At 40.0% G+C, this 13,424-nt stretch overlaps 1 protein-coding gene across 1 annotated transcript in view; it reads right to left on the bottom strand.

Annotated features, from left to right (window-relative positions):
- The window catches only part of LOC116040056 (cadherin-18), a 99,410-nt gene that overhangs the window by 18,859 nt on the left and 67,127 nt on the right, over window positions 1-13,424 (bottom strand). The window contains exons 8-10 of the mRNA XM_031285290.2: window positions 9,451-9,587; window positions 4,027-4,148; window positions 615-732 (exon numbers count right to left, since the gene is read on the bottom strand). Coding sequence (XP_031141150.1) covers window positions 615-732; window positions 4,027-4,148; window positions 9,451-9,587 — 377 coding nt within the window. The remainder of the gene's footprint in view (window positions 1-614; window positions 733-4,026; window positions 4,149-9,450; window positions 9,588-13,424) is intronic.

The raw sequence follows: 13,424 nt of genomic DNA on the forward strand, positions 1-13,424 counted from the left end.
GCTTGTGGTGGGAAGCAACTGGACCAAGGGCTAAACAGACTTATCTCCTATTATCACATCGATTTTTTTGATCTCTCTCGCGCTCCCTTCCTCTCTGTTTTCTTCCCCCTCTCTGGCTCAGAGATTCATTTGGAGTGCTGTGAACTCCTCCTCTCAGTGGGCAACTGTGAGATCTTCTGGCTGAGAGCTTTTAAAAGCCCTGTGATTGCAGACTGACCTAGCGCTAGGTATTCACCTGAGACTGAGATGGTTGCCATGGTAACGCCCACTTTTGGCCATGTAACGGCACAAAAAAATGCACACAGGAGGGGTAAAAGGGGGAGTGCCAGAGCGGATTCTCCATTTCAAACACAATGTGCAAACATGCCAAACCCTTATGACTCTTGTGTTTCATGAGACCAGACTCAGAGTGGATCCCGGTGGCATTTGAATCTCCAGATATCTACCGCACCCAGTTGACAGATCACATATTTCCATTGCACCTTCAAGGTATGAGGAAATCAGTTCAGCTTATTGGACGTTGGAATGTGAACAATGAGATTGGAGTCATGCCCTGAAGGCCGACTGCAACACTCATAAGAAATGCAAACAAACATATTGATCTCTGTAATTACCTTCATTGTCCTTCAGGGTGAAGTTGGGATTAACTGGTTGCTGGCTCGGCAAAGCAAAGGAAAACCGCTGTCCATTGGCAAAGTCATCCTTATCCACTGCTGTGACAGTCTGGATCACCTGTTGTTTAGAGGCAAACACACATTGAATTAGCCGCTGTACAGTTTGGAATCCCTTTTACACATTGATTGCATGCAGGACACGAGTTTAGTGTCTGATGCATGTCTTGTTGTTCCTAATTGGTCAGAGTCAGTTTTTCTCTGACCTACAGCCAACTGGTCTTGTATCATTTTCTCCTCTACCTGTATGCTGACTGGAAAAGAGGTGCTATGATTTCAAAATATTTGGCTTGTGCCAGGGGGGGAACTGGCATCTAACAATGACAGGGGTGCTCACAGGGCAACCTCACTGGCACTTTTGTCAGCTTGTTGCCCTTAATTGTTAAAAGAGACAGTAAGAGTGCAAGAGAGCCAGCCTTGAGAGAACAACGACCTGATAGCCCCTGTCACCATGGGGAGCTCTTATCTTCAATGTGAGATTTGGGGGTGTTTTTTTTATCCTGGTGTACCTGCACAAGCCTCTGTCTTTAACTTTGCAGTACTAGTATGTACAGTGTCTCACAAAAGTGAGTACACCCCTCACATTTTAGTAAATATTTCATTATATCTTTTTTTATATCCTAGAGATTGGCATGGGGTACTTTCCATAAAATCATCTCTCAATGCAAATCAAACCAGCTATTAGGCTATCCAACATAAAACCATGTCAATCTCTAGGTATGGTGAAGGGTATGTGATGATGTGGGGCTATTTTAATTCCAAAGGCCAAGGGAACTTTATCAGGATGCATAGTATCCTGGATCCATGAAATAACTGGCCTTTAAAAATAAAAATCTGCCTGCCTCTATGGGAATTTATCATAGGGGTGTACTCACTTTTGTTGCCAGCAGTTTAGACATTAATGGCTGTGTGTTGAATTATTTTGAGGGGACAGCACATTTACACTGTTATACAAACTGTACACTTAATATTTTACATTGTAGCAAAGTGTAATTTCTTCAATGTTGTCCCATTAAAAGATATAATGAAATATTTACTAAATTCTGAGGGGTGTACTCACTTTTGTGAGATACTGTACTTATTGGGTGCTTGAATTTACTTATGTAGCTGTCATGGTTGACAGGGTGCCAATGGTGGAAGATTCTGGCTGGAAAGAGCAGGGTTCTCTTTCCTCTAGTGTCAATGGCTCCAAAGTTAAGTTGTAATCATTTTGTTTTCCATCAGTGCGAAAAAGCAGCTAACTGCCACGTGGTTGCCCTTAAAAATTAGGAGACTGGGATGTCTGGAAAACCAGCGGAAGTGATACAATTGGCTGTAAGATTGAAAATGGCTGGCTGAGGAAGCATCACCCCTTGGTTGTTTCCTAAATGGGTGCAAAGTTGTTGTCCATAATGCCATTTTTGGTTAAGAATATGACTAAGTCCCTGCTCTAATTTGAATTTCGGTGAAATTGTAGATATAGAGGTCTGATGTTAAAGTACTGTACCATATCTCTAAAACACGTATTAAGGAATTAACCGTTTCAAATTATTGAGCAGTACAGTGCTATGATTGTTAAGGTTGGCATGATTCCTCCACTCACCGTTAGCACATCTAGGTGTTGTATTTCCACACTCTCCAGATCAAAAAATCCGACCCTAAATCAGTTCATTTCATTATTTATTGGCAGACACCCTTAACCACCTGCCATTAACTGCCAAATTTGAATTAAGTCAAAGTGTGAATATTGTGAATTGTCATACATTGATATAAGGTAATAATGTAGCTAACACAACGCTAACCCAGTAGTTCCTTTTAACACTGAAGCTGTTTTATGGGGACTCTATGTTTTACATAAGTGATAATGGTGTATGTTAATAGGCAAAGAGATGCTGTGTTAAAATGATCATCATGTGTTTGTGGTCTTTTTAATTAACGGATAGGTCAGTTCTACTGGTGTATTGTTGTTATGGTTTCCTGCTGTTTAAGAGAGAAGACACACCAGCCCGATAATCGGGCGTCGGGCCGTCTGGCGAGGTCCGTGACTCGAGTCTGTTCCGTGTGTCCCGTGCCGTCGGCCGTCCGAGGAGCCGTCGGCATTCATTTGGGCCGACCCAACATGTTCAGTCGGGGACAGGGCAGTCGGGACTCGCCCGGAAATGGGGAGCGGATGAGCCGCTCAAAATCTGACGAAAATCTTTAAACTGACCTTTGTCAATCTGAAATGAAGACAGATTCAGCAACTGCATGGCCTATTTCTCGCTTAAAATGTTTTCAGAAACACATTTCGGTGAACTATTTTAGTACAATATGAGATCGTATTCTGAACAAGCCGCCATGACAGTCTGTCTGTGAATTTCCGGAGAAAAAAGAACCACGTGACGCGTTCGTCCAATCAGCTGCCGGTCTTCATTTTCTGGTAAATAATCAGACTGTTAATGGAAACAATACAGAGCAGCGCCGCCTGCTGCTATGGAGACGTACTACGTTTCGCTCACGCGCAGAGCGTACGCTCAAGTCGGCGTCGCCTCAGTGTGTTCTGAGGCATTTTTTGGACCTCGGGTCCCGACTGATCAGTCCGACTGGCTTTTCTGCCGACGGTCGGCCCGTCTGGCTGGTGTGTCAGGGCCTTAATATACTTTGAGCATTGAACTAGAAGAGAGATTTATCTGTTAATTGTGATGGACACCAATCAGAAATACATGTCTGCGGTATGAAATCTAAAATGCAGATTGTAAAACATTAATAAGCAGCTCTATACTTTCATAAATGTTGTATTTGAATGGTGGTGTGCCACTGTCTCATTCAACACATTATAATTTTCCCCACTTAATCCCCTGGACCTAGAACCCTGAGGCTGTAATGCAACCTTAATTCAAATTTAATGCAAACCTTAATTCAAACTTTTCTTCCACAAGCTTAAAACTATTAAAAATGTATTTAGTTGTGGCTTCCCGGTCTTTACTCCATCATCCTTTGCCGAACCGCCCTTTCAGCCATTTCCATGCTGCTGATTGCTCTATATCTCAAAAAACCTTCTTAATTCGAATGAATCAAAGACTACTGAGAGCAAATTGGAATGAGCTTCGATTTAGAGCCGTCATGGTTTGCTGCTGAGATACTCATTTTGAATGTGGGATGATTAAGCAGCTCTCTCCAATGCCTTTACAGTTTCTTACAGCTCAGCTCTCAGTGAACAACCCAAACTGCTGAGGAAAACAATAGTTCAGTGCAGAATGCATGGAGGCAGGGAGGCAGTTGACGTTAACACACAGCTCTCAACACCCTCTCAGGTGTGTCGGCGGTGTAGAGAGATTTCAATATGTGAGGAGATAAAGGGAAAGAAATAGAAGATAGGTGTTGCAAAATTTCTCACCTGCCCCGGCCTTGAGCTCTCACACACAATGACCTCCTCGTCTGTAGCTATTTCTGGCGGATTATCGTTCACGTCCAGCACCTGGACGGTAACAGGAACGTGGCTGAGCAGGCTGGGGTTGTCTGTAGCAGAGAGAGAGAGAACAAGTGACAGAGAAGATGAAAGTCAAATGTAAGCCTTAATAACAAAGTGGAGCGTCAACACTGTTATTTTAAACTGGGGCACACTGTGCTCTTCTTGTTAGACTACTTATGAGTTTTGTCTTAGGCTGTTCCACTACAAAAGCACTGAAGGATGCAATGTTGCAGAAGGGAATTAAGCACATCTGATCATCAGCATGCAGCATTTTCTTGTCCAAGTTGGTGTGCTTGGTTGTGATGCATTATTTGCTCCTTGTGCTGCATGAGCAACTCATGAAGCAAGTAAATCATATGCTTTACCTCCTGTTCTGCCTCTTCATCATTTTAATATAAAGTAACCATTACAAACTTTTAAAATATGTATTTTAGTACTTAAATTAAGATGTTAATTGATGTTAAGATGTTAAACTAACCCTAACCCCAGAAATATTACTGATGTGTCCTAGAGCAAGGCATTTAACTCTCAACTCATGGGGCACCTCAGTCCCCAAGAGAAGAAGACTGTTTTTACTCGGTAGCTTCCAGGTGTGAGTATGCTTTACAGTATGCATGTGTAGCAGGAACACGCTGAAAAATAGCATGCTCGCTCAGCAATTCCTTGAATAGGAAAAAGTCATGCAGGCAGTCTTTCTATTAAACTAATGTTTCCTGATTTTTATTTACTTGCATGTATGGTGTTTTTTCAGTGCCTAAAGACAAGTCTTACATTGCACCTGCTGTATTATTAGACAATTGTTTCTTCTTTTTTATGGTAAGTACCAGATGATCCAACAACTAATTCAATCATGCATTAAAGGTGCCCTGCCACACGTATTTCATTACTTTGTGGTAATGTCTGAAGTTCTACCATGGACTCTAACATTTTTTTGTGGAAAAAATGCCTTGGCTACCTTGTTTCAAGCCATTCTAGCGTGGTATAGAAAGCCTGCAGGAAGACTCAGCTCGATTTGTGCCAGTTCTCATTAATATTCAACGAGCTAAGCTGCTTGACTCTGATTGGCTAACAGCTAGCCAATGAAAGCCTGGCTATCAGCATCCTTTACCCAGCGCAACTGGGCGAGCTCATGAATAGTAATGAGCTCAGGCAACACCACGTCAGACTGACCAGCTTTTGTAATTGGCCTGATTTCTCCGCTTATTTCTTTTCAGTGGCTAGAGCTGACAGAGGAGGTAGCAGTTCATTTTCACATTCACAACATAACACAAACAAATGGACCTAACATATTTCAAAAAATGCAAGCAGATACGGTTTTGTGTGGCAGGGCACCTTTAATTCTCTAATCCACTCACTCACTATGGTCCATCTACTCCTGGCCGCCATTAGAAGGCAGTGTAAAGTCTCTGAAGGATGGTTTGCAGTGAACTGTGCAGGCTGCTTTTTGTCTATGACACTGTTTGTCCCTGGTCATTCAAAGTGGTAAAGATGTATCCTTTTTGTCAGTGTCTTGGCATTTAATTGTATCCTTGAATTCTAAGGAGAGGTGAAGAGATAAGGAAACATTAGCATGCAGCACCTCTGTCAGTTGGCAAGAGATTTGCCTAATTGTGATTACAAATTACCAAGTTACCTGATAGCAATTCTTGGAGTTAGCAGGGCCTGCATTGATTTAATTAATTTCCAATGTAGAAAATTACACTGAAACAATTGGGACTAATTTAATTTTGTAGTTAATTATAAGAAAAATACACTCTATAACCTATTTGAAAACATTCTAATCAATATGTAAATGATCTCCTTCATCCTTGTTTTCTCCAGACTTTAATTGCTACTTTCACTATTAACTCATCTGGTGTCGGGTGTGTTTAAATACCGTTAGTGATTGTGATATTACTGTAAATAATGCTATTTAAACATCTTACTGCCCTAATAACTGGAGTGGAACACTGTGATGAACTGCACCAGGCTTATTGTTAACTATTGACCAGGGATGGACATTTTAAGCAATGTCCTTGGATTGACCATGTTACTGATTAAGAATCATGATAATACAATACAAAACTAATACTTATCCTTGTTGAAAGCTGTATTTTACCATTGAAATGGGAAATTTTCACGGCATAAGCCTAATTTTACTCTCTAAATTCAACAAAGTAATTCTGTGACAAAGACTTGAGTGTTACTTGGTTTTAGTCAAGAAAATGAGCAGAATACATGCATCTATGTGGAATGAGCTGCATACTCTTCACTGTGATCTATAAATACAATTTAGCAGACTAGTTAGAGTTAGAGGAATGATTAAAAAGAAAGTACTTACACTAAACTGGTTGGCTGAATAGCTTCAGGCGACAGCTGCTTATTGCAGTTTTGGTGAAGCCTTATGTTTCTTGTTTTTGTGCATTATTTCCAAATGTGTAATTGGTGGAATTGTGGCCTGACAGTTAGGCTATATAGACTGAGGCTACATTTCCATGGCTACGTTTTGGTTTTTAAGCAGAGTTTTGAGCCAAAAGCGATCTTTTTTAGCTCCAGTAGAAGAACGTATCTCTGTTTAAACTAACACGCCCATATCTCATCAACATTCTCGTATATTGGGTATGTGCATGTAGATAAACGGTAGGCAGCATGCATACTCTGCCCGTTGCTGGTAGTTACCACGGTAACGTTATTAGCTTAGTCTCAGTGTATGAAGGTAAATATGGTGCAAAAAGGGAGAGCTTGTAGAATACAATGTGAGAACTTGCAGAAGAAAAAATCTGAACTTGTATGTTAAAATTTGCACTGCAAATTTTATTTGCACTTGTAAAAATAAAATTTGCACTTGTAAAAAATATTCACACACATGTGATCTGAATTTGAAGTCATACAAAGAAAAAAAACATGAGAGCTTGTAAAAAAAAATCTGAACTTGTAAGTTGAAATTTGCACTTGTAGAAAATGTTCACACACCTGTATTCTGAATGTGAAGTTACAGAAAAGATATTCACAAATGTGTAGATTGATATTTACATGAACACAATGACAGCTGCAAACTTATAATGCAACATTTACTCGTATACTTTTTTTTTTTACTCTGGTTCATTTTCCATCACAACCACAACTCAGTGATTACAACCTCTCGAATCTGTCACTGCAACTTCACATATGTGCTCTCTCGCATCACAAAGTGGCGAATCTGCGCACCTCAACTTTCACAACACTCTTGACGATACATTTGGTGCAAAACTAATTTGTACCTGTGGACTTAGGCTGTGGAGCTCTGAGCTAACAGAACGGAAAAAGCCTTCTTATATACAGTCTATGGGAAAATCAGGGTTTCTATCGCCAGATGAGGGACAACTCTGTCCGGCTTATTTATGTAGCATGGAAACTTGGTGGAATAGCATGCTAGCGTTAGCTAGCTAACTAGCAGCCAGCCCGCTTCTAAATAAATACCTTTTAATTATCTAAACACTTTTTAACAGTCAAACTAAAACACTGGCGGTGAGCTCCACGGCCTGCAGCCGCAGATGGACCGTCATCAGTGGGGATCGACCAGCGTAGCAACACTGCTTTTGCCAGAAAGCTTCGCTGCCGACCTCGACCTGCAGTCGGAGCTCCAGCGGGACACGGAGAGCCCCACATCCGGTAGCAGCGGCCCATCCCCTGGCCATGACCAGAGCTTGCTTTGCTGATGTTGTGCATCCCTGCTAAGAATTGCACCCGCTTAGGCAGAAACAATCATTTCTGCAGAATTCATTGCTGCCGAAAATTGCATCTAGGTAGCAAGGAAATGCTACTACAGAGTCTGATAAAACATTGATGTCTCTAAACCTTCTAAAATCCTAATCATTATTGATGAACATGACAAAGAGATTTACTATTGCCTAGTTTTTAAACAGTACTTTGCCTTATAAAATCATTATTTTCCCTAGTGGATGCAATTCTCGGCAGGGATGCGAAACTTGGCACCTGTTACCCACTGATGACGGTCCGTCTGCGGCTGCAGGCCGTGGAGCTCACCGCCAGTGTTTTAGTTTGACTGTTAAAAATGTTTAGACAATTAAAAGGTATTTATTTAGAAGCGGGCTGGCTGCTAGTTAGCTAACGCTAGCATGCTATTCCACCAAGTTTCCATGCTACATAAATAAGCCAGACAGAGTTGTCCCTCATCTGGCGATAGAAACCCTGCTTTTCCCATAGACTGTATATAAGAAGGCTTTTTCCGTTCTGTTAGCTCAGAGCTCCACAGCCTAAGTCCACAGGTACAAATTAGTTTTGCACCAAATGTATCGTCAAGAGTGTTGTGAAAGTCGAGGTGCGCAGATTCGCCACTTTGTGATGCGAGAGAGCACATATGTGAAGTTGCAGTGACAGATTCGAGAGGTTGTAATCACTGAGTTGTGGTTGTGATGGAAAATGAACCAGAGTAAAAAAAAAGTATACGAGTAATATAATTCTGTATAATATAGCAAAATGGTGCTAATGATTTTATTCCATAGGTAAAGGGAGAGTGTGCAGTACAGACTCATAACACCATTCTTTTTTATGGAACGTCCTTTATATTGATATTGATTTTAAGACCTGGGCTATTCTCTGACTATATGATCCCCTCAGGGTGTCTTGTTATCTTGTAGAAAAGGGTGGGGGGGGCTTTAGGGTAGAACTATAGCACCTACCATTATTTTGAATTTCTATTCTTTAAAGCCTGTTGTTGTGGCACAAAGCTCACCCATTATTTCATTGCAATTCTGATAACGATTTAGAATGTCTCATATTAGCTTGGGGCCAAAAAAGATGATTGTGGAAAGAAGGAGCAATCTCTTTTAACTGCCTCGTTCAGGCAACTATGAATAGTAATTCATGTGTTTACTACAGTCCCTGAAGGTGTCAAACATGGGAGAAATATACCCTGGTTATTTTAAATATGCATATGTCAGAAGATGAAGAGAATGGTATGTATATTATGTTCAGTATGTATGCATGTGCGTACCTCTATCTGCTTATTTAACCTACTGTATTACAAAATAGTAAAATCTAATATAAATTTCTAATGTAAATATACAAATACAATATACATATATTTCTAAAATAAAGTTACATAAAATTGCTATTTCACATTAGCACTGAGACAGAACTAGAACATTTTCAAGTCTCCAGACTTTCTTTACCTTTCCAAGATGAAAATTAAATCATAATCTGTTTGTACAATAGGAAGTAAGAACCATGTCAACATGGCAAGCATCGGAAATCTTCATCTGCTCACGCATGAAGAATCACAAAAGAGCAAACAGATGCACCAGGTGCATTACGTTTACTCGCCTACTTGTAAACATTCTGTTAATGGAAAGCAACCTGGGTACCTACCAACCTCCGAGGCCATCACAGTGATGTTGTGCCAAGCCATGTCTTCTCTGTCCAGAGGCTGCGTCGTCCGTATAAGTCCACTGATTTCATCGATTCTGAAGTACCTTACTCCTTCCTCTTTGCTGTCCAAAAAGTACCTATTAGGAAAAGGAAAATATGATCTTATGTATCCACTTTTCAAAAAAACACAGTGATGGAAAAGATTGCAGTAAATAATCTGCAGGCTAAAGGGCACAGGTGGTCGTGCCCAGTAAGCATGAATTGTCTTGATTTACGGGTCAAAAGATGTCAGGACTTTCAGGTTAAAACTGTGATAAATGTAGTTGTGAAGTTAAGGTTATGTTATACTGTAGGTTGTATATTACTAGGGCTGGATACCTTTTCAAGGTATCTGTAGAAATAACCCAGTACCAAGTAGTATCGGAACTTCGATACAATGGTACCTGCATTCGGTCCTTTTTGTACCCATATCTAGAAAAAAAAGACTATTTCTATGGTTTTGTCTGCAACCAATCACTGCAAGCGTTTTTTGATTTAATGTGACGTGTGATTGGCCCACTAGCGCAGCATATACGAAGTCAAGCACAGTATATCTAATAGTGGTGGCAGTTCAGCATGCTGAGATGCTTCCATTCACAAGATGAGGTATTGAATGAGGTAGAAAAAGAAGGTATCAAATAAAGTACTCTATTGATATAGGGTACTGGTATTGGTATCGTAATTAAACGATACCCAGCCCTATATATTACCATTTTTTTGCATTTATTTTAAAGCAGCCATATTATGCTCATTTTCAGGTTCATAATTGTATTTTAAGGTTGTACCAGAATAGGTTTACATGGTTTAATTTTCAAAAAACACCATATTTTTGTTGTACTGCACCGCTCTCTCTCACTGCTGCAGATCCTCTTTTCAGCTGGTCTCTGTTTTAGCTACAGAGTGAGACCTCTTTTCTTCTTCTTCTTCTGTACTATCTTTGATTGCACTTGCACATGCCCAGTAGCTCAGATGTAGATCATGTCAGCTAGCTAGCTCCATAGACAGTAAAAGAAAGGCTGTTTCTACAACTTCGGTCAGTTACAAGGCAGGATTAGCTGGGAGACTTCTAAATGAGGGCGCACATGGAAGTAGTTCTTTTGTAGATTATGGTGAACTTGTGTGGTGTTGTAGCAGTGCTTTGCTATTGAGAATGAGGTAGCATGCTAGCGTTAGCATGCTAGCGTTAGCATTAGCGTTAGCATGCTAACGCTACGAGCTAATGGTTGCGGTTAGCCTGCTCGTTTCGGCTTGTGACGTCACAAGCCGTGCCGATTTTGAACAGCTCACCCAGAGACTGAAGGCAGGACACATTCAGAAACTGTATCTCACTCTAAACAGCATGGATGGATTTGCATTGGATTTATGAAGTTTGTATGTGTGTGGAAGCACCACAGATACAACATAACACCCCAAATCCCAGAAAAAAGTGTTTTTTTCATAATATGGGCACTTTAAATTTGAACTTGAAGACAAATTAAATTATGGTAATTGCAATTCTGTTGAAAAGACAATTAGATGTAACTTTACGACTGCATTTAGTTTTTCTCCAACTTTTTTTATTTAAATTTTAACAATAAATGACATACAACATAGGCCAAAGTGAACAAAGCATAGTTAAAACAGTATTTCACTTCCCCTCCAGTCCCCTACCCACCCGCAAACCAACCCAGTTCAGGTCCAAAACAGACGAGGACAAACAACACAGACCTATCTGCACACTGACAAACACACACCAGTAAGGACACACAATATCCAAAAGATAAAAGTGAAAAAAAATGATTTTGACCTGCAACACAGTGGTGTGTGTCTCTCTTCCTTCTGTTAGTAGTTAGAAGTATCCAATCCAAGCTCAACCCGAGATAACTGATGGTATCATCAGGGTTATTTTTTCAAACTTTGGAAAGCTCCCTTTAGAGCCACCGGGCACATTAAACAACTGCTTTCACAGACTGGGAATTACTGCTCATTACGAGTAAACTCACCGTTGTGTAAAAGTGGAGTGCCCCTTTAAAGCCAAATAGTACTTAGTTAGTTAAATGCCTCAAAACACAATGCAGGTACTTGATGTGTTTTCAGTCCTGGCTTTAGTTCACCAAGGTCTTGGAAAACACATATTTACGTACTTCTGTAATATATATTTATTAGGTAACAAAATCTATCAAACCAGAAAACTAAACCTTACATTAATGATACGAGATTCTGTCAACCAAAACCACGCTGTGAAATGAATGAAGTGCAAACGCAGCACAAGCCAAAGGGGATGCTCTTATGCTTCTGTGATCTTCAAAGTGTCATCCCAGCTCTAAAGCACATGGATAGAATAATCCTTACTGCTTTCAAACGGACTTTAGGTCTTGACAGAATGTTCTGAAAATACATATTTCTAAGTCGAGAGCAATTATCTTCAATATTTAATAATGACAAAAGGCAATGTTCTCCTGGCAATGTTTACACTGTTGTAATGGCTTTCTAGCAACGGTGTTATCAAACTAGGAGCAAAGCAGCCTGTGGAATACAAAGCAGAAAATGGGCTCAGCTGCTCCCCTCATGAGTTCAAGCACGAAATGAGCATTGACTGTGTATCCCCTAATTTATCTCTTAATGACCTATTTACACCTTTAATCCAGCATTCATTCTCCTGAGTAATATAGCCGACACTTTTCAATTGGCATGAGAGAAGGAAACGGTTTAGGGATATTAATGCTAGGATTGGATTTATTTGAAATAATGAACTATTTTCTTTTTAGCTTGGATTGCTTACAAGAGTAGCCTACAGCCTCAGTGGAAATGTTGTCATGATTTATTAAATACTCAGGCCCATAAGAGCATGAAGGCTTTTCAGCAGTAAAAGTGTGAGTTTAGGTGCTAAGCATAAATGTGTTATTGTATAGCTTGTAGGGAAATATCCACTTAACAACATTATTTAATTACTGCTACTGGTGAGAAATCTTTGAAGTTTGTGTTTTGGTAATTTATTCTCTTATTTTTTCAGATAACTAGCCAAAAGTACAGATGTTACATTAGTTTCCAAAACTGCTTGATAGCAGAAAGTCTTTTCTTCAGTTAACATCAGGCTTGCTATCAGACATGACTGAATCAAACAAGAACTGCTGCATGTGTACACATAGCCCCCATCTCTGGCATTCTGGTAAATGTAGGAAATCCAACTCCAATACAGTAATTGTGGATAGATCGTTTTCTAATTGTAAAAGCTTTAGAGTGCACTAAACATCAGTCTAAAGCCTAGTATTGAAGCCCAGTGAGGCGGTTATGCCTATTACACAGCACAAAAACAAACTTGTTAGATGGATAAAAAAACTAAAAGGCAACTTTGCTGTTCTTTGCTGTACACTTTCCAACTCTGAACAGCACGGCATGCAGCCCTACACAACAAACAAGCTGAATGATTGATCCAACTCTCTGTCAGGAGGTGGGTGTAAGACGAAACCATAACACAATATGTTCACTTTCGTATAAGAGACACATCTGGAAAACACACAGGTTCACTCATGTGCAGCCTGGAGAAGCATGTCAAACCTGTATCATTTTGTCAGCCTAATGTTAGCATGCTAGCATGCTTGGATGACATCAAAAAACAAATATATAGCTGATGGTAATGTAGTCATTAGAGGTAGTTTCAGACAAGAGTGAATTGTGACCTGTTGGTGGTGCTAAATAAGAAGTACCAATCTCCAAAGTCATTGGGATTTACACTATTCTGTGGGGATCATTAATATTAATGAGTTGAACTTTTCCTTTAAATGACTAATCTACTTTCAGAAGTATATTTCTACGATTTCATTTAAATGTAAAACTACTAGAATATGTTAAAACTGGGGTGTAATCAAGTGTTTTGTTTCAACCTGGTCTCACAGAATTCCGTGAAATGAACACGGCCCCTTAACTCAAAATCTGTGGCAGTTTCACGGAATCAC

The sequence above is a fragment of the Sander lucioperca genome, chromosome 23, assembly GCF_008315115.2.
Source record: "Sander lucioperca isolate FBNREF2018 chromosome 23, SLUC_FBN_1.2, whole genome shotgun sequence".
NCBI lineage: Eukaryota > Metazoa > Chordata > Actinopteri > Perciformes > Percidae > Sander > Sander lucioperca.